This window comes from Neopelma chrysocephalum, unplaced genomic scaffold, assembly GCF_003984885.1.
Source record: "Neopelma chrysocephalum unplaced genomic scaffold, ASM398488v2 Primary Assembly neopelma1_24, whole genome shotgun sequence".
NCBI lineage: Eukaryota > Metazoa > Chordata > Aves > Passeriformes > Pipridae > Neopelma > Neopelma chrysocephalum.
Window position 1 is genome coordinate 19,632,367 of NW_020897693.1, and position 26,700 is coordinate 19,659,066.

At 38.7% G+C, this 26,700-nt stretch overlaps 1 protein-coding gene across 2 annotated transcripts; it reads right to left on the reverse strand.

Moving 5' to 3' along the window:
• Positions 1-431: 431 nt before the first annotated feature.
• On the reverse strand, positions 432-25,250 carry VPS39 (VPS39, HOPS complex subunit). 2 transcript variants are annotated; one of them, XM_027706826.1, is made up of 26 exons: positions 25,079-25,250; positions 23,345-23,410; positions 22,485-22,511; positions 21,966-22,030; positions 21,147-21,189; positions 20,052-20,146; positions 18,773-18,871; positions 17,993-18,085; positions 16,319-16,502; positions 15,786-15,906; positions 15,293-15,413; positions 14,358-14,487; positions 13,106-13,248; positions 12,100-12,243; positions 11,392-11,533; positions 11,045-11,131; positions 8,673-8,746; positions 7,993-8,091; positions 7,617-7,734; positions 7,019-7,147; positions 6,455-6,557; positions 5,461-5,506; positions 4,682-4,831; positions 4,362-4,496; positions 3,699-3,790; positions 432-2,566 (listed from the first exon to the last, which is right to left on the reverse strand). In XM_027706826.1, the coding sequence occupies exons 1-26, from the start codon at positions 25,149-25,151 to the stop codon at positions 2,491-2,493; spliced, it is 2,655 nt and encodes an 884-aa protein (XP_027562627.1). In that variant the 5' UTR covers positions 25,152-25,250; the 3' UTR covers positions 432-2,490. The 2 variants fall into 2 exon arrangements, with proteins under 2 accessions (XP_027562627.1, XP_027562632.1); XM_027706831.1 differs by lacking the exon at positions 22,485-22,511.
• Positions 25,251-26,700: the final 1,450 nt, after the last annotated feature.

The following is a 26,700-nucleotide window of genomic DNA, read 5'->3' on the forward strand; positions in this document are numbered from 1 at the left end:
ACTAGACTACTCTGCAACCTACAGTTTAAACAGCTGCAAATCTGTGAATCTAAACATTTCCTGATTTGGTCACACAGAGCTCAACATCCCTCCCCCAGCCTAAAATAGCTATCACCACTCAAAAAAAAAATTTGCCAGTAGATTTAGTGTTCTCTAATAAGTACATATTTAATGGCATAAGACTTTCAAAAACATTATTCAAAGAGAGAATACAAAAGTGGTTTTAGTAGGATTTTGAGAACATTCACAAGCATCTATAAACTTGTAGATTTGAAAACCTAAGTTGAGAATTGATGACATGGCCACATTTCATTCACACATATTAAAGCGGAAGGGATACCGAAAATCCCTGCATTGAGTCTGACTTCCAGGACAAAGTGGAAAATAAAATCTAAAGCAGAAGCTTAACTGCACAATGACTGAAACACACACTGGTACACAATATTTATTACAACCTATTGCTTTAGATAAACCTGCTGTATGGTTAGTAAACCCAAACCACACTATATGAACCAAGAAAAAAAAATTACAGCACAAACCACATCTCTGTAAAAGGTATGCAGTGGAGATAAAGACAGGCACAACCTTAGACCTGTAAGTAAGAGCACAATGAAGATCCTCATATGCGAGTACAGCTCTCCTGGTAACAGAAAATGAAGGTAAATAAAACTCATACTAATGGTAAAAATCAGAGTAGTATTGTTATATCTGTATACAAAGAATACAGGGTCTTTTTAAATACTCTTCTTTCATTCTCAATTACCTGTAAACACAGCTCTCCCAAACCACCTTCCCTCTGTACCTGAACCAGTATATAAAGATCTATACAGAATGTGCAAATCCAGTATAAGTATTTTTAGGCTCTCTTCTTCAAATAGAAGAAATACAAGTTTAAAAACATTAACACCACAGATTCCCTCTACCCAGTCTCTGCAGAAAGACATCCAAGTATAGAAGTAGCAAAACACTGGACCAAGAAATCCATAAGAATGCATGAACAATATATGAACAATAAATACAAAACACATGTGGAAAAGCAAAAAACAGTTATCAAGGGAAACTAATACTGGCAAGGGAAAGTGAATTAGGACTCATCAGCTTACAGCAGATCTGTTCCTAAAAAACATTCACATAAAGGCTTAAGTAAACCTATAATGTTAACTGAGATCTAACTACATCTTAGGCTTACAGGATTTATTCATAAAGATGTGATATCTGGTAGTTACATGCCATGCTCATACTATTTAATGATACCATATTTATAAGTGTTGCTAGAGCAAGATATTGGGAGTCAAATAGCTACTCTATTGGGTTATTGGCTACTGCTGCCTTTTCATTATCCCTCTACACAGATTCTTTCTGCACCAAACATTTTAATACCCCTCTACCAATCTGCTATTTTATGCTTTTCAAAAAATAAGTTAGACAAAAATATTACAGCCTACAGTGAGTGTGGTACAATCTAGTTCTTGTGTTAAGACTTCTGGCCCAAGAGTAATTTAAGAACAGTACCAGCCTGAGCAGAACACAGTTCTAGAGCACTTAAAATAGACAGATGTTGAAACAGTCTGGATTTTACTTCAATGCCGGAAAGTGAGCCAGAGACTAAAGAATTTATATACACAAATCTCAAGCATAGTCTAGAAGCTCAAGCAATAACCAGAGTTCACTCCTTCCAGAAATTGCTTTAGAGGGTGTTCTCTGCATTTTGCTACGAGTGCAGATATGAACTTCTTCAAATAGTATTTGAGCTTCCACTAAAGCTAAGAGGGAACATATTCAGTGCAAACAACACGCAAGTTATTTCAATTTAAAGCTCTCAAACTAAAGCGAAAAGAAAAAAGCTTACTGGTGATATCTACTGTTTGTCTGACTACCTCCTGTGAAACAACTTTTTATCTGAAGGTCAGGCAATAACACTGAATATCAAAAGAGTCCTTTGGCCGGCACTTAAACATTTCTGTCACTGAGATGAATGTAAAATTATACTTTCTATGTCTAGAAAGACAGAAGCCTCCTCTATGGCAAACACTTGATGATTTCCATGCAACACTGATATAGCTGCATAGACTTTCAGGGAATTTCAATTTTTTAATAAATATTTACATACAAGGCCAAATCACAACATTTTCACCCTAAGAAAGTACGTTTTATTGTAAAACTTGATTTGTGGTGAACGTCCAACAGTTGTCTAACAGTTCATTTGCAAGGCTGGAGTGCATTACAAAACCCACTACAAAAATCAATTTCTGTTCTTCATCTGAGTACTGAGAGGTTCAGTGTAGTTGCCAGCACTATAACAACTTGGTTAAAGTAATTTTCTAGTAAATCAATATTGCCAGGTAGGTACAGTCAGTCCACATATACAAATGACTCCTACCCAGTGTAAGAGAACCTAGCAACAAGCCTCAAAAATCTCAGACACATCAACTTCTTAAGTCATCAGTTCTGAATTTCATATGAATGCTGGAATTATTGACCACGACAAGGTCAGGTGTCGAGCGTGTTGACTTCTTTGGAGCAGAAATAATGCACAACTATTGCATTAGGGTATCGAGCAAATGCACTGTAAAGAGAACAAAACACCAAAATCAGCTGTCAATACAGACAGACAGTTTTCCATATTCAAACAAGAACATCCAAGTTGTACAGAATCAGAGACACCTACATGAAAGTGACACTCTCTTTTTTAAATTACAGCCTGAATATATTCTTGAGAAAATCAGACAAAAGAATTCTATAGATTTTGTAAGCCGGTTTTTTTTTTGGTGTCGGTTTGTTTGGTTTTTTTTAAATCTATTTTCATTTCTATAGGAATACTTCACTTTACTTCAACTTGGTAACAAGTTAAGGACTGGGCGACATGCTTGACCTTTAAAATCTTGTTGAACTTAACAGCATTAGAAAAAGTCTATAAAACAAAAACAATACTGCCTGTGTAAACTTAAAATTCTGATGCTATATGCTACACATTAAGAGCAAAAAACTTAATATGCACAGCAATATTTAGACCTATGTTTATTAAAATATTCTGGAAAAACAACCTTTCCTATCATTGATAATGCTACTGATATCTCAGAAGAGTTCACACCAACAAGAGAAACAATGACTAAGTTAGTCATATGGCATTTCACTCGAGTTCAAAGAGGAAAAAGTGCAAGTAAAATTTACATTACATATAAAGCCCTAGTTGCCTACTAGGAATAGCAGAATAAAAGTTATTGGCATCCATGTAATCAAGTAAATTAGTTTTACCTTTAGATATCCTACAATAATTAGGCTACAAAATGTAAATCAGTCAGAGAACTACAAAGCCATCAGATATAGAAAACTACACATGTATCTTAGTTTGAAATTCTTTATATCATCCTTCGTAATTCTAGTTAAGAAGCAAGTAGTAGCAGAATGATTCTAAGCCTTTTAGAGTTGTGAAATAAGACCTCTAGGGAGTTTCTGAAGAGATTTTATACTCCTTTGTTGAAAGTAGGATTAAACTCTTGCAGTAAATTCACTGAGTAAAGCTTTGAGGTATTCCCCATCAACCAGTTGAGCAATGTAATTTGTAATTCAAACAGTCTTCAAATAGCTCCCTCATACTGCTGTTCTCTCTGGATATATACACATTCCAGCTTTTCCAACATTTTTAGTTTAAGTGTAATAGATATCCATATTTGATTCAGTTTACCAAGCTCTCTCACCTGTTACCTATCTTCTTTTTACAAACAGTGCACACCTTCTCCTCTGTAATAATGCACTTCACTTGCTGATGCAAGATCCGCTCCTCCTGGACCTAAAGAAGGATAAAAAACCCAACTTGCTCAAAGATTAATGCCACGCTACAGCTGCCTTATAATCTGGAGAAAGTGCAAACTGTCACAACATTTAATTTTCAGTATCCACATTACCAAGTTATGCAGCACAAAAGAAGCAGATCTGTAGAGCAGAGCAGGTGGTATTGAACACCCAATACGCACACTATATGAATTACAGGATTTTACTTTCAACTTAGTCCAAAGACTAAGGCATTCTAACCGCTAAGGGGTGTTAAGGTGAACTACTGAACTGCTTCCTCTGGTTCACTTTATTTGAAAGAAATCCAGTCCAAGCCATTTGAGATGGTTCTGCAATGCACACCACAGCACAGTGAGTCCAGAGACTTACTGGAAAAACAGATACCTCATCCAAACTAAAATGAATGTACACACCATCTCCTGCTGGGATGTTCTATCTACTTGGATCACATTTCAAGTGCACTACAGCACCATCTAGAGGACACACATCCCGTGTAAGGAACAGTTAATTTAAATATTGAACATGTTTTAAAACACTGTTCCAATAAATGACAGGTGCTGGGTGCTTACCCTCAGAAACTCTGCATGGAGAAGATTCTTGAGCACTTGATTAAATCTCTTCTTCTGAGCATTTTCTTCAAGGACTTTCTCTAAGAAGATGCGAATCTCACTAATCTGTGTATTTGCTGGGAGTAGGTTTATTGCCTGGAACAAAATATACTTAAGTTAGGAAAAATATACTTAAGCTACTTAAAAAGGAATAGAGACCAAAATAGAATAGTAATTGACACATTTAGCTTGACACTTACAATCCACTAACTTGCCTACTCCAGTACCTTCTGTAATCTTCTGCCAACAGTACAAACTGAGTAGTTACAGGTCTGATTTACCTTAGTGGTATCCAGTTTGCTGTGATGTAGTTCCAAAACCTGCAGAGCAGCCTGCAGATTGGCTTGAGGCTCCAGCACTTCCATCTTGATTGGTCCCAGGCAATGAACACTAGGTGGGGAGAGATACATCCGGAGCAGTGACAGATAGACCTGTTGCACACAAAAGGAAAGTTCTGAAAACACTGCATGTATCCACAACTGACAGTGCTAGTAGAACCCAGCAATGGTACTAAGTTGTACCCATGGCATCCAAAATTCTGAAGAGCTCATTTAAACAGCTCTTACCTTAAAACAATACAACCTGAAAAGTACCAATGATGTTCAAGGCCTTTTAAGACTTGCATTCTGAAGATTTTCTATAAAAGTAGTTAATAATGCCTCCCTCATCTATATTTCAGAACTCACTTATAGCATTTAGAAACCAACGCTTCATTGCTTTTTACCCCTATCTTTTCTCTAGCTGTACGTGGAATACACAGTAATTTGTCTTTTGAATTCCATCATAACTCCAATGATACAGTATCATTCTCAACAAAAACCAAATAAAAAACAACTCCCCAAAACAAACAAACAACTAAAACCACAAACAAACAAACAAAACCAAAAAGAACCCAATCAGTCATCTACTAATTCCTAAATTCTAAGAGCTTATACATAGGCTCCCTACACAAACCTTGAAAAAGTCTATACAGAGCCAAAACTTTCAAGTCCTGAAAAAGGTATGAGTAGTCTGCTACATCCTTACTGAACAGGAAGACTACGAAGATGAAGCCACTTACATCTTTGCTGCCATCTTTATTTCTGTCATAATGTTTATGGCAGTAGCTAGAACAGAGAAGAATCAAGTAAAATACAAAAGCAATTTTAGAACTCATAGAATCAGTTCACAGAAATTAACATTTAAATGCTTTGACTACTGAAGTCATCAAATTAAGTAACATACATCCAATTTGGATCAATTAATCAAATTGCACAGCAAAATTACACCATTTATTTTGCATTAAAACGCTGAGAGAAGGGAGGTTTTGTGCAAATCTCCCACTACCAATCAACTTAAAAAGCTTTAATGCACAAGCTAAATTTAATTTAGCTGTGTAAGAAAAAGGGGGAAAAGAGATATCTCCAATCAACACATCACAGCATAATAACATATGCGTAGATATTTCTAAGTAGTGTATCCGAATCACAAAGAGAAGCTGTTCATTAGAGTACGCTGCATACAGGGGCTGAATGCCCTGTAACAGGCATTTGCTGAAACTAGCTTGAAAAGAAGCTACATTGAACAGGCCCCAGTGTTCACATATACCTGCCAGCGCTGAGTACCTGAATACTTCTGATTCACTCAGGAGGTTCCCTGGCACAAAATATCTAGAAAAATACCGTATCTTTACTAAGAAGATTCTGTCTAACTGAAGGAGCCTAACTTGGCATGTGGGCTAATGAACGTCTCTCCAAAGAGAAAGGAAGCAAAACAACAGAAGTTCACAGGCTAAGAACAGATGGAAACAAGAAACCCATTGATGACAGTCATATTGCTCTAAAGTGCAATGACAGAAGAGCATGAAAAGGCAAACCTCAAGGGGACAGAATGAGCATCTGTAATGAACACATACCCGGAAAAGCCTAAAAGTCAAAAAAACATGGAAACCCAGAAGATCCTGAAAACTTAAGAGTGTTCATGTTCCATATACAGAAACATTTCACTACACATCCATAGGGAAGTGAGCAAACTAAGACTTGCTAAAAAATAAAATAAAATGAAGAAATCCTTACTTTTCAGCCATGTTGGTGTCCTTCAAAATATGAACATAAATAAAAAGAGCTTGCTCATGCTTCCCCATTCGACCCAAGAGCAGAGCACGTTCTTCTAGGAGACCTAGTGATAGCATGAACAATTAAGTCAATAGCTACACAGAGAAATGACAGAAAAAGTTCAATTAGTGATCAGACTATCAGTAGGAATTATTAATCTGTGCTCAGACTAATTTAAATTACACTGAGACTGTAAGTCTACACTTCACACGAGTCTCAGAAACCTTTTATGAATTCTTAAGAAACAATAATCTTCAGAACTGTTGAAAAATTCGGGCTCATCAAAAAGTTAGGCTAAATATTTAAGAGATGGGAGATACCACAAGGTCTTAGGTCAACAGTAATCCTGCAGAGACTGGCAAACCCAACTGTGCCAGCAAAAACAGTATACGTACCAGTGGCCTACAACTACAGATACAGTCATCTTGTCTGTTTCTAGTTACCATGATTCTACAATAAGTGAGGAGGTTTTGCTGTACAATGCAATAAGCTAGAGTTTAATTAATCTATGAAAACTGAACTCACCATCAAAGGGGAAGTCACTAATTAGCCGACCAGGTTCATACCAGCTAGACTTCTCCAGAAAAAGTAGAAGCTTTTTACGGTAATCCCCCAAGTCTCCTCCTTCCTCCCCAGCAGGCACTGGAGTTCTATCTATATGGAAGAAAACAACATACGCTAAATTCTTACAACTATTTTACTACACTAGTACAGAGGAGAAGATGAACAAACAAATCATCATGAAGAGGAACTAAATGCTGATAGAACTGTTACGTGGATTGGGACTCCAGTGTACCTGCCAAATTACTTCAGCTCCTTAAAACACATCAAGTGGCCGGATAAAACAATACTCAGTTATTCAAAACCCTTCCCTACCCTTAACATGCAGGATTCAGGGAGCAGTAGCTGCCATTCTACTTAATTATGAATAAAGAGTTGCTTGATCCCTTAAAATCTCTTGGGAGGCAATAAACTAGCTTGCCCTACAAACCCACAACTTTTGTTGTTCCAGTTCCTCCATCACTTAGGGTTGAACAGGGAAGGCTAAAAAAATATGGTATATGAAGACTCCCCTGTGCTGTCCCATACCCCTGGTCTTCTCACCAGAAAAGGCTAAACATACCTGCAGGGAAAGAATTGAGATATTCTTTCATTAATCCCTGCACTTTCTCACAATACAGCTGGATCAGACAGTTGTGAAAGTCTGCACCGGTTTCCTCCCAAACATGAATGATGTGTTCCTGTGAATACATGTTAAGGTTCAGTTACAGACACTTCCTCTGGGAAGTAACTTATTATAAGCAAGCAACAGTTCCATGCTTGCCTTTACCAATCCTGACTTCAGGATTTCATAAATTTCAATTATGGGATTTTTGCACAACTTATGGCAAGGCTAGCATTCTGTGAGACAGCATCAGAGTCTGACTCCTGGAGAACTACAATCTTACATGTAACATTTTGTACTGAATGTAATGCAGTAGTAGAGATTGAATTCTTACCAGATAAGGAATAGTCAAGCTTTTAAAATTTTCTATCAAGAAACTGAGCACTTTGTCCCGTGGCAAAGCTTCCACTTCAGGGAGGTCTTCTGTAAATATCTGTTAAACAAAATTTTATTCACAGAAAGGTGTGGGGGTTTTTTAAGTGCCACAGTGTATTTTCTCGGAGGCACTGAAGCCCAGCATATCATCACATGTGCCCAAAGAGTAAGCAGAAGAAGTACAAAAAAAAAATCTGAGCAGTTTATTCAGGCATTGAGAAGTTATCTTCACATCTGAAGAGATTAACAAACATCCCCTTAGTGAACACTCTTCTCTTACAGAGCCCAACATCTTCCAAATACAGGTACTCAATTTTATATCAAAGAGAAAAAAGAAAATAAGTAAGGCAAATCAACATTTGACATTTAAATACTCAATCAGGCTCTTGCGCAAAAAGTGTGACATCAATAACATTAAATGTTGTAAAGTATTTCAAGAATGGACAAGAGTAAGAAAAAGTGAAAGACTGTCCTGCTCTATCTACTGCTAACATTACCACAGTACTGAACACAGAAAACAAAAATTATATCTTTAATTGGATTTAGCATTAATACCCAGCTTCTTAGGTTAAGTTATCCCAATTCCATATACTACATTAAGAATCTCAACGACAAGGGGCCTGTTTCAACCACACTTACCTTCAGTCCATCTTCAGGAAAATCTCTTAGCACCCAGACTGAGTAGGAAAATACCAAGTGCAAGTTTTCTGTGCCTGGAATATAAAAAGCAGTAAGGCTCAATGTTAAAATCCTAAGCATCTATCTACTCACAACACAAGCAGATGCCCTCAGAGCCAGCCAAGCTTAATTTACATGAAGAATCCAATTTGGTTTTCTCCCTGCTCAAGTCAAGCAAATTGTGCATTCCAGGTTAAATCCACAATTTCATTACTTCACAGATATGATTTCAAACAGAAACAAAAATTAACTCAAATACTAAGTGCCACCAAACATAAACAATTCAGCCCAAAACTAAGATTGGTTGTCTTAATCACATTCCAAGTCTCCCTTTATGACTTGTTTTTAGTAGGGTAGAGAAAGCACTGTACTTTTCATTTACATAACTTCCTTCAGTCATTTTCCAGCCTGTCAGTCTAATGACTTCTATAGCAAATGGTCACATACTTCAAAACAAGTAGTAAAGCCTCATAGTGCTGAAGTAACTAGCATAGAAACTATATGACATCTAATAGCTTCTCAGCTTTTAAGAAAATGTAGGACCTGCCCTTTTAGAAAGAATACTTCTGTTTGGACAATTCGGTTCACAAAACTAATAAAACACGCTAGGAAAACATGACTGTGTGTCTCTGTTGACACAAGGTAAGTATCAAATACACATCAGTAATACATACTTGATGACTTAAAAGATGACTCCACAAGCCTGGAGGAATTTTCTGTAATTACTTGAGAACTATTTCAGAGTATTTTATTAAATCCACAAAAATCTATAGAAAAGAGTCGACTGAGGAAGAGTTTTTACTTCACTCAGAATGTAAGTGAAAGCAACCAGAAATACACCCTCTAAAACTAAAATAATAATAACAAAAAAAACCCCAAACAATTATTGCTTGGATTAGGAGATCATAACTACGAAAGTCTCACCAAAGGGGTGGGCAAAGGGAAAAATCTGGAGAAACCCCATAGTCTGAAATGCTTTTATCAACTTAGTTTAGGGACTCCCGGAAACAACACTCATCAATTAATCAAGAATGGGCAGTGCAGCTAAAACAACCACACATATAGTGTTATGTTTCTGTTATTTACTTGGGGGGAAATTCTGCAAGAGACCCCAGTGTAAAACATTCCGTTTCTCAGGAAGAGTCAACTTTCTAGGTTGTTTCCACTGTATTTCACTACTCTGAAGTAAACAAACATCCTTTATCAGTTTTAAAGAGCTGACCAAGAAGAATACAGAAAAAACAATTTTCAGGGGGTCCTGAAACAGAGAAGCTCCAAAAGTCTAAATAAATTTAGCAAGCTGCCAAGATTTTAAAAACATTATTACAGATAACTTGGGTAATTATAGGTCTTAACCTTCAGCAATCTCAGGTAAAACAAATGAACAGCTGACATAAGTTGATTGAGATGAATTTATCAAGATGACAGAATTACTATTTAAGTAAGATTAGAAGTTTCTTTTGTAAAGCTGTGCTGAACACAACATATTTACATTTCTCTAAGATGAGTGACATTACCAAATGACACCAATCAGTAAGAAGTGTTAGAGAGACATGGTACAAATGGGAAAGGTCTCAATATCGTTGCTATGTATGCATTATCACTGAATAAACATATTGCTAATTGAAGCCAGCAGTTTTTAAAATAAGTAATTATGGAAAAAAAATACCAAATTTGGGTAACAGTATAAGACTAAGAGATGAACAAAGGTATTTCCCTCATAAACTATGCACTACCAAACCAGCAGTGTGATACTTTTGAATAGTTTTGCTTTTAGAAGTAATATTGGATGGAAGGGAACTATTCTCAGATTTAGCAAATAAAAAAAGACTCAAGAGTTCACAACAAATAGTCAACCAGACAAGTTTCTACCATGATGCTTGAACAGCAACTACAGTTGTTAAGTCATTATCTAGATCTACTTAAACACAGGAAACAACAACTTAATATAGGATTTTCATCTCATAAAAGACAATACAAAGACCAGCAACTAGAAGTTAAGACTTTCATCTGGAAAGCCTAACCAGAAGTTAAAATTTTCCTTTTGTCAGTGATGATAAATCATTACTGGAAGAAAATTCAAAATACTATGGCCCATTTTCTCCCAGTGGAAACTTTAATCAGAAATAAGGAATGTTTTCCAGTAAGACACTCAAGTTTCAACAAAACATCCGTGAACTAATACTTGAAGTTTGCATTATGCAAGAAACCAAACTAGATGACAAGGATATCTTTCAGCTTGATAGCCTCTAAAAGTTGCCAAACAGAAGAATAACCACTAAGCCAAATAGGAGTAACAGCTTCACAAAAATACTGCTCTCCTTCACACTCACCCAAATGCTGCAGATATTGCACTGTCCTCTCATGACCCTTCAAAGGTGAGTTGGCTTTCTTTGACTGATCCACCAGTACCTGTAGTGCTTTCAGAACAAAAAAAATTCATACCTTTGTAACACAAGTATAGTCTCAACTTGAACCATAAAAAAGTGCATTTGAAGACAAAAGAAAGTTTTGTTTTGAACATACAGTCCAAACTGTAACAGGAACAAAGACTGATGTGATCACAAGATGGTGATTAAACAGTCTCTTCTGAATACTGTCTGCTCACTGAAGACAAGTAAAAACTCAATATGAGGAATACATGGTTCTATTCCTTCTCCTCTCCCAACCACATACTTACCTTTCTCATGCAGACCTTTTTTCTCATACAATATTATCAGCTCACTATATTTGTGTGCCTTCTTTAGTACATGCTCACTCTCCTCAATATGGCAGTGATTGTTCTCCAGACGTAGCAGTGGTGCCACCAGCGCTACATTTGTCTGCAAGCAAAAAGGGAACACTTCAAGGTACTTCACTGGAAGTGCAACTTCAAAGCATATAGTACAAAACATGAGTTGGAAGCAGGGGCTGGGGGGCAAGGAAGCCTTATAGCATAAGAAATACAAGAAATGACAGTTTAACATCTTAGAGTAAGGCCCATGTTCATTTCCATCATTTCTGGAAAGAAAACTGTATCAGAGCTACTCCCCTTCAAGAACAGAGGTCAGCTTTGGAAAGCATTGCAACAGCAAAGATCATACTCTTCTGCATTTAACAGTACAAGGCAACGTAAGCATTCGTTAGAACATCAAAATACACAGGCATGCCCATGATCTTTCAACAGACATAGCAACCAGAGACAGACACATCTGCTTATTCCATGGAACTGTTTCCTGATCAGTGATCAAACTAGCTAACCAAGTCTTACACATCATTTTTAGACCAAAGACAAACAGTTGTGTGAGAATTTCTGAAGTAGCTCCTTATCCTCCTTCTTAAATATTCCTGAAATTCCAACAGAGCTCATGTGGCAAAGGAAAAGCCTCTAGGTCAGACAGACACTCACATGCAGGTAACACTTTAACAGGGTGGTATCAATGATTTGTAGCAGCTTCTTTTTGGATTTGATTGTGGGTGTTCCTTCCATGAGTGGCGAGGTACTGGACTGATGGTCAGAATCATTTAGCTTCTTCACTAGCTGACTTCTTTTCTGTAGGACATCAAATGAAATTTTAACTGGAAAAGGCCATGAATTTCTACACCTCACCTTAGAAAATATAATCCACCAAGTAAAAAGACTAAATTAAGCCAATTTAATAACTTGATTTAATAAATTGTTTCCAAAAGAATTTTTATTGTTACTAACTATTCAACAGATGAACTTTACAACTACATTCAGGTGTATACATTTGTTTTGCAAATGTATAGTTTTGCAAAATGTTCAGAGTCTTGAGAAAATAGTCAGAAGGAAATTCTGTTAACCTGAGTAGAGACATTTCAGAGAAGTCAGGCAACATTCAAAACACTTGGAAAATTATTTAGGTTTTGAACTACTAGGCACAAAAACTATCCTCCTTTGGACACAAGCTTCCTTTTAGTCTAGAAAGGATGGCAATCAAACAATTCAGGTTCCAGTAACGACAAAATAAAGAGGGCAGGAAGTTACGGTGCCCATTACCTCCTGTTCCACATTTTAATGCATGCTCTTGACCTGTCTCCTGGACAATGTCCTCCACAGTAGTCACCAAACAAAAACAAAAGATCAAGCGCTCAAGTCTTCTTCAGAAGGATACCAGAAATAAAATACTGGACTCGTATTCAGATCCGATCCGTAAGTAAATTTGGTCCAGTCACACATGATGTTTCCCACATAACTGCGGGGTATCTCACATGTTCTATTTCCCCTACTTACTCAGGAGCTGCTGCCATAGTTTCCAACCATGAAGACAGCCCACTAAGGCTAGCATGACAGAGCTGGAGTAGGTGTACTGCTTCCTACACATCAAAGTAAACCAACAAAGCATGCTAAAACTGAATAACCCTGCTCTAAAAACAGGTAGAGGAGAACTCACTTGAGTTAGGTAGTCTATCAGAGCTAAATGTGCCTTCTCCAGCTCTGCCCCAGAGAGCCCTGGCAGGGGGTTGGGATACTGTAGCTGTTTCCTGTAATCTGTGGGCAGGAGGTCAGGATACAGACCCATCACATGAGTGGGATCTAAGCAAAAAATAACTAGTATTAGTAACCATTCATAATATTTTTGTAAACTCTTAGAGTCAGCTTAGCTTTCTAACAGAGCAGTCTGTAGTCAACTGGTATATCCATGAGATTCTAGACAACAAAATTCACTCGTTATAGAAGAGAAGTTAAAACAAGGCAAAAGAAGCAAGAGAAAAAACGTTTCAAAATCCAAGCACAAAAAGTTTCAACCTCTGCACTTGGCACAAGTCGAGGACAAGCCATTATTATAATTATCTTGCTGCTCTTCCTACAGAATCCCAGCATTAATGACTCTGACAGTAAGACAGGACTTCTAGGAAGAAGCACTGTTTTAAGAGAAGATTTATTGTGCTTTTGAAAAAGAACTGAATAGCACCACCTGTAACTAATGAACACCCGTGTTCACAGAGTTTAATCAAATTCAAAATTACTGTCCTCTAATTTAAGTTTAAAGTATTTTGAGTTCTCAGTCCTTTTCTTTCACTGTAGTTTTCCAAAGCAAATATGAGGTGCCATCAAAACAAGTTCTAGGTTTAAGTGTACAGGAATCTCAGTCTTAAGCACTATTCTATGGTACAGCTGAGTCTTAAGTGTTCTTCCAATAGCCCTAGTACAAATCAGACGAGTAGCATCAGAGACTATTTTGACTTCCAAAAGCACAGAAAAGTTTCCTCGTTTCAGCAGCTTGGTTAAACCAAGGGTTAAGGGTCCTTTGTTCTGAGTAAAATGACTTTGCAAATCTACAGATGTTCCTTACTTTTCATTCCAAGCTATGAGTAGGCTTTTAGCAGCTGCTGAAGCACTCAGCTTCAAGGGTCTGTGCACATGCTATGCATGCTGTAAAATAGCCTAGAATACAAATACATTCTGCACAAAGGGCAAACTCTTGATTTAACTTAACTTACTAGGTGTACTATTACCAGTTTCACCAAAAAACAACCAAACAGCTGTCTAGGTTATTTGCCATTCACAGGGGACTGGTCTGCATAAGACACCACTGTTTTAAATTAAACAAAGCATTAAAATAAAAAGCCTCAAGCAACAGCCCATAAGTTTCATTTCATTCCTTCTAACCTAGGTACCTCAAAGCTGACCTAAGCATTTACCTGTACCAAGCTTGGCAAAAACTTGCATAGATTCATCAAAGCGCTTCTGGCAGAAAAGGTTGAAGGCAAAGAGGTTCTTTATGTGGTGAATTTGTTGTCGCTTCTCACTATCTGAATCATCTTTCATTTCCTACAAACATACAAATTAACAAACATTAAAAACTCTTGGGCCTCACATACAAGAAGGAAACACTCTAAGAAATAACAGGAGCATTATATATTGGACAGATTAAAAAGAAAAAAGATAATCTTCCAAAGTGAACATGTCCAATGGTGCCTGTCAGATGCTGTGCTTATTGTGTCATGGAGATAACCTGGAAGGTTTGAAAGCTACTTTTTATTATCTATATAATTGCTCTGTCACAGCAACTGTCTCTTCACTCATTCGCCTTTTCAAAATTTTTTTTCAAGTCAGCAATTCAAAATGCCATTAATTCATTTTAATGTAATTCCAGGGAAGTTTCCAGAAACCAAACAATCGTAAAACAGTAAGAGCAGTACAATTAAACGTACTGCATCAGCATCTATAAAATGTTATTGTTTCAGGATTAGTACTAAAAAAAACCAAAAGCCATGTGACAAAACACATAACTTCAAACAACACTGTTCACAAGCAGTCTGAAGACTTTGAAGTCTAACTGACTTCAAAATCTAAAAGAAGATAATCAATTAAACAGCTAAGAGGTAAGCTTTTACACAAAGGATGATATCTCAAAATCTAAACCACAGGACATCAATACAGAATAATGGCAGCCCAAAACTAAAGCTTAAGTCAAAAAGGCTAGAGTGTACCAGTTTGTGCAAAGTAGACAGCTGGGAGGCTATACTACGACTGACGGATTAGTGGACTTGCTGTAGTCAAGCAGATGGCAAATATCCATTTGTTTACTTTTGCACAATCACATCCGCTGCAAACTCAGTTTTTGAGTACTTACTGCCAACTGCAAAGCCAACTCAAACTGTTTGTCCTGCAGAAGCTGCTGGATCTGTGTTGCTATGGACACCGGAATGAGCCGCCAAACAAAGTGATTACTTGCCACGTATATAATATTTGTTCTGAAAACAAGACAAAAGTAGTCAGTTACTAAGTTCCAGTGCTGAGAAAGAAGCAATACCCTATCTAAAAAATACAATCCTGGTTAATACACACATGGATCAATCTGATACAAGAGCAACTTGAGCATTATTCCAAAGCAGAAAGAGAAGAACATATGTCCAGTGATCACAAATTCCCAAAGACACTCAACTCTATAATTTCCTCCTCAAGATATGGCCTTCAACAATCTGTTCATAAAAAACCCAACAGACTGCTTTAATGCTACTTCATACACTGAGAGATGTAGAAAAGCTGTTCTTCTCCCAGTTTTTCAGATTGCTACCATACACCCAGAGAGCCTGACAACAGTAATAATCAGTTCTATCCAATACCCTCCAGAGGTGATGAAGCGTGGTCTCTGCAGCTCAATGCTCTGTACCAGCAGCCGGGGTTCAAAAGTGCGGATCTCCACATACCTTGGCAGAACAGCAATGATGTAGGGAGGCTGGTGTTCTATTAACGAACCAAGAAAAATTTAAATTGATTGCTCCCAAGTATTCCTTCACATAAACCAGAACTTAAAGGCTTCTTTTCAATTTTTTTCCCCTTGAAACGTGCCCTTCTTTTCCCAGAAGAACTACAGTGCTTTAAAACACTACCTTCCATTTCAGACCTTGTGCCTTCATAAAAGATAGGCAATATGCCTACTTTATGAGGAGAAAGGTATATAGACTACAAGCAAAGAAGGCTAAGAAGCAAAAATAAACATATGAAACCTTTCCAACAGTACAACTTAAAATACTGTAGAAACTATCACACTCCAAATCCAGCTAGTTTCAAAATATTGGAAACATAATGATTTTATCACATACAAAAGAGTAAAGAAGCAAATTTAAAAAAAAAAAAAACACCTGCTACTTCTCACCCATGGCTATAGGAATATCTGTCCAATTCAAGGCACATTTCTGAGTACAGACCCCTTCTTCATTAAGCACAACTGTTAGATCATCTTGGCCAACTGCAACTTTTCCATCTGCTACAGGAGCTACCAATGGTTCCAGCTGCTTCCCTGTGGGAAACAGTTCTTTGATGGATCCTTTTCCATCCACCTAAGATAATAAAGAAGATAAAAACCCTGTTTTTTAAAATAACCTTTATTTCACAGCCGCACGAGACTAAAGCCAAAAAGCCCTAGAGGGATTTACATCCCAGACTAATCACTAACAGGACAAGTGCAGTTTTAAAGAGAAGCAACAACATTTTCTGCATATCCTAACTTATCTTATACATCATTATGGAACACAGAATTAATACTTTTGTGTCTGAGATGATGTATTCCTGTTACTATAACAGTAGCTGAGCACATCACTCATACAGGTTCATAAAATGCATAGCACAGTAGCAATATCAGCTGAAGTGTCCAAACACTTAATTCGGGCCAAAACTTTAACACTGTTTTGTTATGGCATGAGTGAGTGCCGCCACATAAAAAAAACAAACTAAAAGCCTAGCAACCTGTCTAGTCTTTTTCCCCTGCCCTAGCCAGTCATTTTGTGGCCACATGCTGTCCTGGGAACTGAACCCACACAAAAAATTGCTGTTTCATGAGCTGATAAAACAACTCACTGCCACCAAAACAGAGAATCTTTCTCCTTTAACTCCAGCTACACATTCTTGCTGCTTCCCTTGCATTTACGGCTCAAGCATTTTCTACATCAACAGCTAGCTAGCAGAAAGCAACACCATAAATACATGTATATTTTTTCTGCCTATTTAGTGAAATGGAGCCATTCAAGGATAGGTCTGTTAAGCTTCAGAACTAACCCAAAGTAGATATTTGGACAGGTAGTTTCCACCCTGGTTGCATGAGCAGCTGCACAACTACTTATATAACTAGAATGGAAGGAATAAACATCTCAGACAGCACTACAGAAAGGCATCCCTTCTTTTGTGAGCAGCATCAGTTTCAAGTGACTGCAAAAATTATGTGGAGTTTTCCTGTTGCCTACAGATCAGTATTGCCAACCATGCAAGAACACGTGTGGTGCACTTCATCTCCATCTTATTTTCCTATAATATCTGCAGAAACCAACTATAAAGGCAGAAAAGAGAATCAACTATAGCTGTAAATGAAGCGTAACTGGAAACTGTAATATAATGACAGTAAGTTTAGAGACTATCAAACTGAAACTACTACTGTTCAGCAAGAGAATCAAAAACAAAAAAACAGTTAAGCTTCACTATATGTCAGATAAGATATTCTTGGTCTTTTTTCCCTCTTTGAGCTATCTCCTTTCTCAATACATTAAATAAAATGCAAGCTGAGCTTACACAGACTGCTGCCAAACCAAAATGTATCTTCTCCAATGCCCTTTTTCTGCAAGAGCTGCAAACACTGGTTTCAACAGTAACAAACAAAATATCACTTCCCCATGACATCAGTTTAAAAGGACAGATTTAGACTGCCCTTCCCATACTGGAGTACCACATGCTGGTTTTCATAAATCTGTTAGCTAAGTCCCTGAGCACAGAAGCAGCCCCCATAGTGTTCAATGCAATCCAAATCTTCTTAAAATACTATTACACACCCCAGTCTTACCCGTATCAGGTAATAGTCCCTCTTGAAGCCTACACAGATGGAATTTTCACACCAGGCCATAGACTTGGGTATGTCAGGCACACTGAAGTCCCCCTGAGAAAAACAGGGAAAATAGGTTAAACTGGCTATTACGAGAGAAAAGCAGAAGTCAAATCTGGCAGTGCAGAGCATAACAGGAACCATATTCCCCACCACACATGCCCGACATCTACTGGTCAAGGAATGGCAGTATTCAACCAAAAGGCTAGATTCATGCACAGTAAAGAGGTGTGCTCTGAGCTAACTGGTAATTTTCTAGAAGGGCATTGTAGGTGAAAAAGCCTCTACCCACTTCAATTATTTATTTTTATCATTTCAGTATTCACAACTGCAGCTCTCTACACTTGTTGTCAGTAACCATCTTCTGACTTAATGACATATCTGGAAAACTTCGAGTAGAAGTGCACCCACTCTCATAATGTTGTCGTTAGGTATACATTCACAGATGCTGTATGCTAATATGCTCCACTGACTTACAAGTGTACTACAACCAGAATGGCAAAATATAGGACACAGCCCTTAATTTAATTTATTAACTGTATTGATGACATTAACTGTGATTCAAACCATCTATTTTCACTTTTATTTTGTGCTTCGTTGTTACAACTCTGCAGAACCAACCAGAGTCAACGCTCCGGAAGTCAGCGGTGTCTCTGGGTAACGGAGACTGCATAGCAAGTAGTAAAGAGCAACTACATCCCCTGTTAAGGCATATTAGATTACAGAAACAACACAACTCACCTGTAGTTCATGGAACTCTCTGTCCTTCCAAAAATAAAGCTGTAGCTTCTTACGCACTGCCACACACATTCTCAGCACCTCTTCCCCCGTACCTGATTGCTGTGAAAACAGATAGGCCTAACTCACAAACAGATAGGCACTCACAAAATAGGAGGCAAGTAAGATAATACAAGGTCAAAAGAATCCTCAGCCTGAAGCAAAGCCATTAACTGAAGAGCAGCTTTGTTCAAACCTGCCAGAAGGGCACTGCCTAAAAAAAGGAAGGGGAGGGGAAGGTGGTGTCAAAATACTTAAAAACAAACTTTGGCAGGGATTGTGACACCAAGAAAATGCAACAAAATAAAAGAGCACCAAAGGCATACACACACACAAACAGAAGATAAGTAGAGAGTTATCAGTCCAGCCCTGAAACTAGGATTAATAGCTGGAACTCTGTGCAGTATAGGAGAGGTAAGGAAATGGAACAATGCAAAGAATGTGCTATACTAACAGATGAAAATATTAATAACTTCTAATATTCTAACCTATTGGAAAAGTTTCTTGACAAGAAATACTAGGAAAGTTAAGTGCCTGTACACACAAACAACAAGCCACTTTGCAATGACCAGATGTAAAGGTGCTTTGAAACACATTACTTTTCACATCTAGAAAACCCCAAGTACTTTCTAGAAACTATTTAACACTTGAGCTTCCATGGGGCAAAGAGAGAAAACATGATGAAGAGCACTTCTGGTTATGAAGGCTTCTGAATTATATGGTAGGATGAGAAACTCACTGGGATAAAAATGAGTCACCTAATAAACCATAGCACATGAACAGGGGACTGCTATACCTTATGGCTTGAATCTATCACAACTACCCTGGGACTCTGCAGGCCAATAAACAGAAACAAAAATGTAACAAAAACAGTGATGGAGTTGCTTAGACAAGGGAACCACTATGAGCTAGTATACTGGCAATTCTAGGAAAGGGAATGGCTTTTATAATGAAGAGGACCTTTCAAAAAAACAAGACAGTCAAAGTTAAGTTTTTTATCAAAAGCTGCAATCATAACAGGCACAGGAAAATGCCTTATGAAGCAGAGGAAGAAAATGAAGGTGACTACACTAAAAATTGTTGCCTTAAGCAAATGCAGTAGATACTAATTTTAAAAAACACTAATACCCACGCAATTTGCATGCAGCACAAAATTAACAAATCTAATCTATAGAGAGACATGAAAAAGTTATCCTTATTACAAACAGTAAGGACACCTGTGCCACTGTATTCCTCCCCTTACCTGGAGATCACAAGTGAAGAGAGATGCACCTTTTGCCTTGGAAACCGTGGTGATTTGTTGAAATGTCAACAGGTCATGAACATAAATGTTATTTTCTGTTTTAAACAAAATGCCAATTATTATTCAATATTTAATACATGTAGAGGTCATTGCTAATTCAAATAAGTTATCACATTTTACGTTTATATAAAAAGAAGAACTTCGTAACTAAGAGCTGTAAGAAAGGAAAAGATGTGTTCGCAAAAGCTGAGAAGTGCTAAGGCACATATAAATACAAAAAATGCAGAAAAGAAGACTAACACCAACGTTAGTAAATTACATGCAGGAACTGAGAACAAGTGCTAACCAAGCAGGAGTGAGAGTGGAAGGGCCAGCAAGCAGGCCAGAGCAGAGCAAGTTCAAGATGGAAGATTGTCTGAATAGAGAGCATTTTGAACTGGCTCCTGAAATTAGCGTAAAGTGAACAGTTGCAAGCAGAGGGTACTGTGGTCAGGTTTTTATACACATGAGGATGCAAGCAGCAGAAATCTACACATGCTGGAGTCGGAAGAGCGGGGACTTGGAGATCATAAGGAAGGGAGTAGCAACATAAGCAAAAAAAAACCATAGGAAGATCATAAGGTTAAAGAAAGATAGCCAGAGCCAAGCAAACTTAGACCTTCCACAGGATGGTAAAAGATTGCCATCTGCATATAAACCAAATTTGGTGTAACACATCAACAGTAAGTTTGTTATATCAAACAAGTTTGGACAGAAGTTTTAGCCCCTATCGTACAGTGCACACATACACGTGCATGTGTATACTCCAATGTACATATAAATTATATGTATACACACACACTCCAGCGCACAAATGTACTTCATTTCTAATCACAAAACAGCATTAATGCTCTGTTCTCCAAGCTGGCTTACGAAAAGCAAAGCTACTTCTCAATCCATGCCACTTAACACTTCGTCTGCAAAATGAAAAGCTCGAATTCCACACAACGACTTCTCAACAATGAGACTGCTACACAGGTGTATGGAAAGAGTGCCACATTCAGACAAGTAACTGCATTGAGCTCATTAAATATTAGAAGGGTTTTCTTCACTTACCTAACAGACTGACCAAAATTTTAAATTGAGAAACAACATGAATCTGAAAGGGAGAATGATGTTAGTGACTCCATTCATAAAATAAACCTCTGAACAAGGGTTGATTATAGATAGTCTAAGAAAATGCATCTTAGATGATCTCATAATAATGAAAACAGCAAGACAGTTATCTATGCACCACCTTCCTTCAGTCACTGCAACCCTTTTAACTAACACTCACTTTTTAAAAGCTTGCAACCTAAGCTAGTAAAAAAAGCTATAATAATTGGCATGTTACTAGTACAAAAACACTTCTAAAGGATATGCAAAGTGCTGCTGAAAGAAGTTGCATAATCATTGAGGTGTTTTCCCAAGAATCAATATAATCGATGAGCACAAGTTCTCCAAAAAAAAAAAAAAAGAAAATGGCAGCAAGACTGGCAGTTACTTTAATTCTACATTTCAAGTAAGCGGAATTACATTCACATTCCTATATAGGATTGCATATCAGGATCAAATAATATATTACAGTCTGTTCGTGTATTACCATCATATTTACAAATATTTTCAGCCAGAGTAGCTGAAGGCTTACTGCTAACCAAAGCCCAAAATAAACCTGCAAGTTCCAATTCTTCGTTTTCTGCTTTAGCAATCAAACCAAGCTTATTCTGTTATGGGAAGAGTGGGCAGAAACATTTGTCTGTTTCATCACTAGAGGAATCTGTAGTTTTGGGAAATTTTTTTGTTAAGCTTAGCAGAGATTGAAGATATACATTACTTCATTTATTGGCTGAAAACAGCAGAAAACTGTCCCCACATCAAGGAGATGGTATTTCCTACCTGCTGAATCTTCTTTGAGAAATTCTTGTTGGATTTCTCTAGTGTCACTTCAAACCTATTGCAACCTATCAGAAAGATTTGAGAGAGTATGTAAACTGAGGTTGCCCTCACTCATGACTGCATACATCTCACACTAAGTAGATTACAAATAATTATGAAAGCAAACATAACACTGGAAGAATGACACTTCTAACATATCTGTGCTACCTCTGATTAATAGCTAAATGCATCAGAAGGTCCTCTACATAGTCAGGTGAAAATGTAAACTACACTACTTGTACCCATCCGAGGGCCTCATCAATAGTTATACTTTTGCCTTGCCAGAGTTTTAGATTACAAGACTTATTTCTAAGTAATTTGAAACCCAGAAATACAAAGATACCCATAAAGTCTTTATCCACACTTTATCCATCAAATATCAGCAATTTAAATTGCTAGGGAGCACATCACTGCAAAATAGACATGGAATAAACACTACACCACAAGGGTTTAAAAGGAGTTTTAGGGAGAAAGACTTACAGACACTTTCTGATGACATAACCTCTCCTGGCATTGATGCAAAAAAGGGGAAGAAATTTACCATGTGAGATAAGACACTAGCAACTCAAAACTAGCATGTTCTGACTGGAATAGACAGCCTACAAGTTTCAGAAAAAGCAAGCTGAACTCAGTCTGTAGAATCCAAGTAACTAAAAATGAACATTCTTCCAAGAGCTGAGAACTTGGAAACATACATTTGATTTTTACTTTCCTGTCCCATGCTACACAATATTAGTGTGTTCAGTAACATCAGTTTCTACATAATGGCAGGTAACATGAAGTACAAATCTCTTACTGAAAATCAATTTTAACTTAACTGAAAATAGAACAGTTCTATTTGTGGCATCTCTAGAATAGACTATGAACACTTATGACTGTCGAAGAGACAAGAAGAAGAGTATATACATGATAGAACTAGTTAGGAGGGATCCCTCTCCCCCATCTATGATGCTCATGGACCCACTGATTATATATGCTCTTTCACTAATCCAGTCCCTTAAAAGGTAATGTCACACCCCTCATAACTGGCACTGCTTCTGCATATATTTGCGCACTGTATTCATAAAAATTACAGTAGCTTACTATAAATTCAAACAAATAGAAACTTGACATAAAACATAGTTTAAAATAAAGGCTCACATTACTTGCTGTCTTTCTTGTATATCTGAAAAATGGTATGAACACTTTCACCAAAGATCATACACAAATATTCATTAAACTCTATGTAGGAAAAAATCAGCAATCAAACACACTTGTGTTAAAATCACTACAGCCTCCTAAAGTGCAGGAAATAAAAATAACATAATAAACTTTTTGTGCCATTCTTAAAATAAACTTACCTACGTCTTTCTTGATCCTGTAAAGCAGAAGATGCCCTTGTTTGGTACCAACAAGGAGCCATTCCTCTACAAAGACACGGGAGAAATAGAGTCTAATTAGTTCAACAAGTACTGCCCTTCCCAGCTGTGCTGGGTTTGGCCAGGGTAGTTAATTTTCTTCCCCCTAGTATGGGACTATGTTACATTTATCAGAGTACTTGGGAACTTTTTTCAAATGATAAAGCGGACATTCTGTAGTGACTACTCGTCTCCTATCACCTCTCCAGTGGAAGTCCTCAGAAGTAGGTTTCATTGTCAGGAAAGGATAGCCAAAGATCAAGCAGTAACAGAACAGACTAGGCATCACATTCCACTTGTTTATACAAAGGTAAATAACCAAACCATTGCATCTTCTGTGCAGTCAAAAGAGGCAATAAACTATTCTTCAGATGTTACTATCTCTGAGAGGAACAGTGCTGCATAGTGCGAAGTACTGTTAGAAAGAAAAACAAGGAGTTCTACCTGGATTTGACTGTTGATTTTTTTTTAACAGTCAGGTTTTTATGAGAACTCTCTGAAAGAGTCAGCTATGTTTGGAAAGATAGTGGCAGCTTTGCTTAGGTGACATTTGGATTGACTGGACAACCAAAAGCCATTTAAGATTTATAAAAGAGAATCTTTTAATCTACAAACTCCATGGCAGGCTTTCAAACTCTTCCTCTTTACAGCATCTACACCATACAAAAGGCACAGAATCTTCACAGGTTGATTAAATAAGAATGAATTTCTTCCTCACTGAATATCATGTAGGAAAGCAGTATACATTTCTTTCTACATCTAGTACTCTCTCATTACCAAATATACTTGCATTTTAATAAAGTCTTGTTTCCTGCAAGACCTTTCTTCCACTAGTTGGTACAAAAGTTGTAGAGACAGAATTACACCTCTTTTTACACATCTATACTGCCAGAAGCCTGGAGGTTTAGGCTTTTTCTCTACTTCAGCAAAATCAGCGCTTTCAAAGAAATAAAAGATAAAAGCTGCAATGCAGGAATAAACTATCGTCACATTCTCTCCAATACATAACTCCAGCATAAACAATCCATGTATAAATGGGGCGCTACAATTCAAGATATAATTTTGTTCTTAAGATAGATTACTGGGATTCCATCGTGTTCAGAGTTATTTTAATTATCGATTTTGTGTGATGGTAGGACATCTGATGGTAACTGCCCAAGGCTTCAATAAGCCTCATCAAGCCTTATCATTACGACAGCTGGTGCAGTCACCTAACCAAAACCTTGACAGTCAAGTATGCCCAAAAATACAACCTACAGTGATATACCATTAACACATGCAAATAGATTCTAAATCTAAGACCTCAACGTACCACCAGCATTTCAAGATAAATTTAAGTCAGAACACAGGGGATGCTCTTGTAGCAAGAAACTAGCTAGTCCCCTGTTACGACCCTGGGAATCCTGGCAGCCTCCCGCACAGCCAGGCGGGCAGGATAGCGGGGCCCGCGCCGCGGGCACGTCCCGCTGCGGGCACGGCCGGGAGCCGGGACACGGGACTCGCTCCCGCCGGCCCGGTGGGCGGAAGGGCCCCGCCCGCACAGGGTGCAGCCGGCCGGGGCCGGGCGGCGCTGCCTCCCCCGGCCCGCTACAGGGCAGGGCGCGGCACCCCCCCGCACGGCTGACCAGGACGGGACAGCGGAGCGGCTCGGGCGGCGGCGCGGCCCCTCCGGCTCACCCCAGGCCGCCAGGCAGTCGATCTGCAGCGGCAGCTTCTCCAGGATCGGCACATGCTCGAAGGCGTCGTGCATGGCGGCGACTCCCGCGGCCCCGGCTGCCACAGCGCCCGGCGCAGGTATAGCAGCACCGGCGGGGCGGGGCGGGGGAAAGCCCCGAAGGGAAGGGCCCCGACGGAAGCGCCCGCGCCGCCCGAAGGCTCCCCGCCTTTTCCGGCACCGCCCGCCCCGCCGCCGCTTCCGCCGTAGGCCCCGCCCGCTGCGCTGCTCCCGCCCCGCTGGCGACGCCGCGCTCGTCCCTCCGCCGCTCCGCGAGGTTCTTGGCACAGCCCGGGGCGCTCCGCCAGGGACAGAATGCCAGGAGCTGTCCCCCAGCGCAGTCCCCGCCCCAGCAGCCCGACAAACAGGAGCGGCCTGTCCCGGGGCTCGGGCGCGAGCGGGAAACGCATGTCGGCATGACCAGGATGCTGTCCCCAAGGGGACTCTCCTTACCCCGTCATAATCCTTGTGCAGCTTCATACAGCCCAAAAAAGGGACTGGCTGTAGCAAACACTCGTCTTCCCACAGCGTCAGTCTGAGAGGTGTTTGGTTTCCTTTGGCTTACATAAACCAGAGCAGGTAGGAAAGTCACAAAGTATACAAGGGCCTGCATAACCTAAGGCAACCAGATGAGAATAGCAAGGCGTATCTTGCGAGTAAATGTCTATTTTTGGAGGTCATAAGTTCTACTTTAGTGAACTTACCCTATGAACTTGGCCGGTAAAGTTCAGACTCCAGGGGGTAATCTTTACTTGTTACCTTGTCCCTTCCAGTTGCATTTATTTCAATCATGGAGAGGTGCAACCTTCACCATCACTGACGTAGAAACTAAACTAACTAACCCAAACTCAAAAAACACATGGCACTAAGTTCTGCAAGCATTTTCACCAACAGAAACCACTGTTTCAGAAAACAGGGACTGAGGATGCTCTGTGCTGGGAGATCAAAGCACAGGAAGGGGAGAACAAGCATGGTGTTCTTGCATCCAGCTTCATTCCTGCTCAGGAATGAAACCTTGCTAAAGCACAAAACTGTGCTAAGTCACATCCCTTTTTCAGATACCAGAACTGCAAATTGCCAAAGGAGTTATGGCTCAGGTATGTAGCTGGTCTCTTTGACCTAGGATCCCTACAAAAGGAAAAGGGATAGAATACTGATTTAGTGAAAGGAAACAAAAGTTTCAATAACACTGGGTAATAATGACTTCACATGCAAATAGTTGTAATCCAGAGAGCAAATTATTTGTGAGGCATTGGCCTTTTCAGGTTTTAAGAAGTACCACACTTTAGCATACAACATAAAATGCCGTATAAAGTGAACAGGACGATAAACAAAGCCCACAAACACACACCGCTATATGTGCAGAATAAGACAAACATACCCTTCCCTACACCAGGTCTTCTGATCCTGACTCACTGCCTATCAAGCCTGTGATTCTGTAATTTCTTTACCATGCTATGTGACCTCTTACTCAGTCCCTCCTTCAGCGTTCTCAGCAGGAACATTTTGTCACCCTAATGAAAAGCTGGTCAACAATATCAACTGCTTCAGTATGTTTTCAGTTTTCTGCATGGTATGCACATGC